This window comes from Gavialis gangeticus, unplaced genomic scaffold (assembly GCF_001723915.1).
Source record: "Gavialis gangeticus isolate Ggan-Ray unplaced genomic scaffold, GavGan_comp1, whole genome shotgun sequence".
Taxonomy (NCBI): Eukaryota; Metazoa; Chordata; order Crocodylia; family Gavialidae; genus Gavialis; species Gavialis gangeticus.
In genome coordinates, this window is record NW_017729030.1 from 65,654,729 (window position 1) to 65,660,242 (window position 5,514).

Genomic DNA, 5,514 nt, shown 5'->3' on the forward strand with positions numbered 1-5,514 from the left:
TTTTTTTTTTTTTTTTTTTGTTGTTGTTTTTGTTTTTTTTTAGTTGAATGAACATTACTAACTACATTCTCTAGAAGGGTTTTTCAAAGCAACTTACTCTCCTGTTTGCCTATGTTTAGCTCCCAGAAGAGGACAATTGCAGGGCCTTCAGAAGCTCACAGATAATAATTTAGAGGGTATTTTCATGTAGATTTGGGTCCAGTCCCTTAAATGTGGTAGTCAGTCCCAGTCCAATAGGTACTTGGGGTATAGGTTGTCTGCAGGCTTGGACCCTATGGCTCTAGTATGGAGATGCTGCCTCCTGTGTTTATCAAGCGGCCCTTGAAATGGACCTGGTGTCCAAACAGCATGGAGAACCTACCGTCTGGATACTGAATCCTTGTAAAGCATCCCAAGCTTTAGCTATAGAGGCCCTCAGAACCCCACATCACTCTTGAAGATATGGGCCCTACTGAGACTGTCAAATTATGGGCAGGTCTGATGGCCATGCTCACCCAACTCCGTGGTTCCCGTCTCTTCCCTTCTGACTAGCAGTGCTCTTATCTCCTCTGTCTTGACCCCAGTGATTTTCTTTTTGTCTGAAATAGGGTGGCCCTGTGGAAATCCTCCCCTTCCTCTACCTTGGCAGCGCATACCATGCAGCCCGGCGGGACATGCTGGACACGTTGGGGATCACAGCCTTGCTGAATGTTTCTTCGGACTGCCCCAATCACTTTGAAGGACACTATCAGTACAAGTGCATCCCGGTGGAGGATAACCACAAGGCTGACATCAGCTCCTGGTTCATGGAAGCAATAGAATACATAGGTAGGTTTGTACCATGGCCTGGGAGGTGTGGGGAGAGGTGGCAGAAAATCTGGACACAGCAAGGCTGATGCATAGAAGGGTTCAGTGACAGGATTTAGTCTAGTGCTAGTTAATTGCATATTGTATGTAATGTGTGGCAGTGGCTTGAGTGGCAGGAGTGAGCTACTTACCCTTCTCTCCCTTCTGACCCTGCAGACTCAGTGAAGGACTGCCACGGCCGGGTGCTGGTGCACTGTCAGGCTGGCATCTCACGCTCCGCCACCATCTGCTTGGCCTACCTGATGATGAAGAAGCGAGTGCGGCTGGAGGAGGCCTTTGAGTTTGTCAAGCAGCGCCGGAGTATCATTTCCCCCAACTTCAGCTTCATGGGTCAGCTGCTGCAGTTTGAGTCCCAGGTGTTGGCGACATCATGTGCTGTTGAGGCTGCCAGCCCCTCAGGGACCCTACGGGAACGTGGCAAAGCCAACTCCACACCAACATCCCAGTTCGTCTTCAGCTTCCCAGTGTCTGTGGGGGTCCATTCCACCCCCAGCAGCCTCCCCTATCTGCACAGCCCCATCACCACTTCACCCAGCTGTTAGCCTGTGGCATCAACTAGGATGAGGGTGACGACAGTGGTGTCACAGATGCCTTTTTGCAGGCAAGGACACTGACCAGGCTGAGTTGCCTGGGAACTGCCAGCTGCAAGGCCATAAGACCCGGCGTGAACCGCTGAATGGCCAAGCAAAACTCCTTGACCAAGAGCAATAATGGCTGACTTTGCCACTGGTTTTGGACTCTGTGTGTGTGTGTGTGTGTGTGTGTGTGTGAGTGTGTGTGCGTGTAAGTGTGCATATGTCTTTGTTTTCTTAGAGAAATTTCTTACCTCATTTTTGTTGTGGTTTGTTTTTGTTTTTTTTTTAAGCAGGAGGCTTGAAGTTGTGAAATCCACAAATCCTGACAATGTGTCTGACCAGTTTTGCTTGGGAGAAAAAAGTACCATTTCCCAAAGTGCCTGGTTTTGATTTTTTTCCTGATTTCTGCCCCACCCTCCTTTAAAAAAAAAAAAAAAAAAATTCCCCTGCCTGCCCCTAGGAAAAAAAAAAAACTTTTTTTTTTTTTTAACTGGGGCAAGGGGATATTTATTGCAAAACTTTCTTCCAGTTATTGAATGCAGCAATTGTGCTACTGGTGACAATTGTAGAGCCTATTTATCTTGAACTGTGAGCACAACAGCAGCATGCAGGTTTCATGCAAGTTTCAAAGTAACTAGAGAACAAGTTGGTTGCTTGCATGTCTGTGCAGACTAGTGCAGTGACGGTGGAGCCATCTCCTTCACTGGAGGGACATGAGTTTCCTTGAGTCTGCAATAACACAGGCTGGGGGAGGGGTTCCCTTGCTGGACACAGGGGACTTGTGATAATAGGATCACTTCAATCACTGCACTGCAATGGCGTCCACAGGACTTCCACCTGAGGATCAATGTGTGGACTTAGTGGGTAGCATTTAGTCCTAGTGCCCTGTTTCCTTCCTTGTCTGGCTGGGTACAGCTTTGTAGTCATTTATTTTGAACTAGACAAGGTTGATTTGTTTGCTGTGAAGTGCTTGTGATGTTGCTTTGCTACATGCACCATGCTCATCTGGACCACCGCATATGTCTGAGCGTGAGGCAGGTGGGGATTTATGAAGTAAGAGCCCCGAATGCACGCTGAAGGGCAGTCCTCTGGCCATAGGGCATGAGGAACATGTTGGGAAGCTTGCGTCTGAGGCGCAATGGCAGGCTACATAACTTACAAGCACCTGTGACTGGGTTCCTGCACTTGAACAGAATAACTCTTATAGTGTGAGGGGTTTTCTTGTGCTGGAGTAGTGCCCTTTTACCACTGGAGAACACAGCTCCCTGTGTCAGTGCAGGTGTCCTGCTCTTCTCAGGTGGCCATTTTCCAACTGTAAAGTGTGCTGTGTGATTGGGTGGTGTCCTTTGCTGTGCCCCCATGATTCAAAGCCATGATACTTGTAATGCCATGCTAGAAACACCAACTACTGTGCAGCAGTGGATCCACCCTATACTCAGACTTGGCCTTTCTGATACTGTATTTGCTAGAACTGTGGTCAATAGCATTCTTGTGCCACGGTGTCACCAGATTCATTCTAGCTTGCAGGTTACTACCGCAAGGAACCAACCTTTGGTTCATTGGCTTAATTCCCCTTTGCTTTAGTGAACCCCAGATACGGGCCTTGCTTTGTTCCCAGTAGCAAACTACAATTTCCCAGCCTAATAAGCTCAAAAACTGAGTAGAGAGGGGCTGCAGCTGACTTGGCCACTTGCTGTATAGGGGGCCAGTGGAAAGCCTGTAAAACACAAGAGTGGTATCTTTTGTATGCTCCCCTTTCCAGCCTACATCACATAGCAACTTATCTTCTACTTACCGTGTTGCAACCCATGCTAACATACCCACCAAAGGAATGAAGTGTTGGTTCCCTCCAAGGGAAAGAAGGCAGGTCATCTCTTGCTCAATGCTGATATGTTAAATGCAGATATTTTGAGCCAGTTTTCAGACTGGGCAATCAGGGTGAACCCTGAAGGTGTTTAGGTTCTTAAAAGGCCTGCTGCTTCTCTCTTATTTTTTCGCATGTGCAAGTCTTTTGTAATGGCAGCTTGAAACTGAGCCACACCAAAAAAGAGCTTGTTGCCTGGCAGAAGCTGGTAGCTGCTGGAATATGAGGTCTGTTGCAAGATGCTGGCTGGATATCAGCAAAACTGCATTGCATGTGATTCCACCATTGTGCAACCATCTCCATGTATTCGGTGACCCTTTCTTAGCAGTGTGGTTCATAATGGTTCCCTACTTATCAAGTTCCACTGCCCATGGGCTGAAGGAGTTCAGGGTCCATGGGTGAGGAATCGACCCAGATGAGCCACAGAAGACCCAGAAAACAAATGCATCTGAGCTGTCTGGTCGCTTGGTCTTTGTCCTCTTTGCGGTTTCTTTCATCCAGGACATGCTGAGCACCTTGTGTCTGCTGTTATGGCAATAGCAGATTACCCAGTGAGCGTCAGCCCAGGCTATGTCTGCCAGTCAACTTGTACAGCATGTTTTTAGCATCTCTTCCCCATAGTCTTCTTCACTGTGGCAGGACAGAAGGACCACTAAGAAGTCCAATAGAGAAGCAGAAGTCAGTGCCTGGTTGTGTGTCACTAATGTCATGGGGACTATTAACAAGCTAGCCTTGTGTGCAGTATTTTGCATACAAGATACATTGACACTGGGCATTTGGAAGCTTCCATTGCCTAGGGCTTCCTCTTCTAAGGGTCTGCTTAAAGCCCAGTGTAGGTGAGGAGCATCTTTCACCAAGTGTGGAACTGGGCTGAATGCAGATGGGACCTCAGGTTAACATGTGAGATCCTAAATATTAATGTGCTTATCGAGAAGCTGGCAGCCCCCACTGGTGCTGCAGTGTTTGCTAGGGGCAGGTCTTTGTGGCCTAATGCCGCAAGCTCTCTGCGCACAAACTCTGCTGTGCCTGGATATGCAAATTGCATTGTAGTATTTGTGGGTAATCATGGGCTCTTCTGCTGGGAGATCTCCTGTCCAGCACTTTAAGGAACAGAAGCCCCTGCTGGGAGCACTTGTGGCTGGCTTGGATGTTTGCACAGACTGCCTGTCTCTGGCCAAGATGGCTACTGATGCTTTGGGCAGGGTCACCTTCCTGAGGAAGAGGCTTTGGATCCAATTCAGAGAGTAACGCAATATTCTCTTAACTCCTGTGCAGAGCCTCATCTCTCCACACGATCCAGTTTCTACACAGGATGTGTGTTTTATGTGTTTGTACATAGATGTTTGGTTTTTTTAGAAGTTGATGTTTTTGTTCTTATTTATTGCCTGAGAGAGAGTTCATTTGGAGACAAATAAATGCATTTTCAGCAGACCTGTTTCTTCTACTGCTCACTTCTTCTTTCACCCTTAAATTTCAAAGCTCTTCACCAAGGAGGTTGGGCATACAAATATAATTAGTGCCATACTGAGTCGGACCAAGGCGCCATCTAGCCCGGGATCTGTTGCCAACGGCCAAGGATAGATGCAAAAAAGGGAAAGTATTGGACCGGAGCTCTCTAGAAAGATCTATCCCCTGTTGAACACCCTGTCTGGTGTCCAATATTATTGGTTTAGGGATGCTAGAAGAAACTTTTCCAACCATCCTCTATTCAGTATCCTCCCTGGTCTCCACCATTAGAGATGCCAGAAGAAACATCCCCAACTGTTCTGTTCAATAGCCATGAATAGACCTGTCATCAATGAATAATGCCTCACAAATCTGACTTGAGGCTCAGGGTTGCTAGAGTCTCTTGTGTGCCAGGTGGCAGCTGCTTTCCATGGAGTGTAGGCAGCATGGTCACAAACGGTCCATCGTCAAAGCAGCTGGGGCAGGAAGACAGCGGAAGGGCTGGTACTGAGGTCTCCGGCAGAAGCCGCATGGATATTTTTCTAAAAGTTGTACTGGGGCAGGGTGCGATACTGCCAAAGCATAAACGGTATGAGGAGTGGTTCTTCCATGACCCCCAGAAGGTATTCCAGGAGTAAGAGGAGGTTGTGTCAACTTGGAGCATGCCTCTTGGCTGACCTGGAACAGACCAGATCAGGCTTCCTGCAGCCGGAGTCTCAGGGCTTAGAAGTAGGGTGTGGCAGCACAGTAGAAGACACTACTATGCAGAGACACCAGCCTCAC

The 5,514-nt window shown here is 47.9% G+C and overlaps 1 protein-coding gene across 1 annotated transcript in view; it reads left to right on the forward strand.

The window, feature by feature from the left end:
- The window catches only part of DUSP4 (dual specificity phosphatase 4), a gene marked incomplete at its 5' end in the record, with an annotated part of 16,211 nt that extends 11,496 nt beyond the window's left edge, over nt 1-4,715 (forward strand). Inside the window, 2 exons of the mRNA XM_019521852.1 lie at nt 588-807; nt 1,003-4,715. Of these exons, the coding sequence (XP_019377397.1) occupies nt 588-807; nt 1,003-1,388 (606 nt within the window). The remainder of the gene's footprint in view (nt 1-587; nt 808-1,002) is intronic.
- Nucleotides 4,716-5,514: the final 799 nt, after the last annotated feature.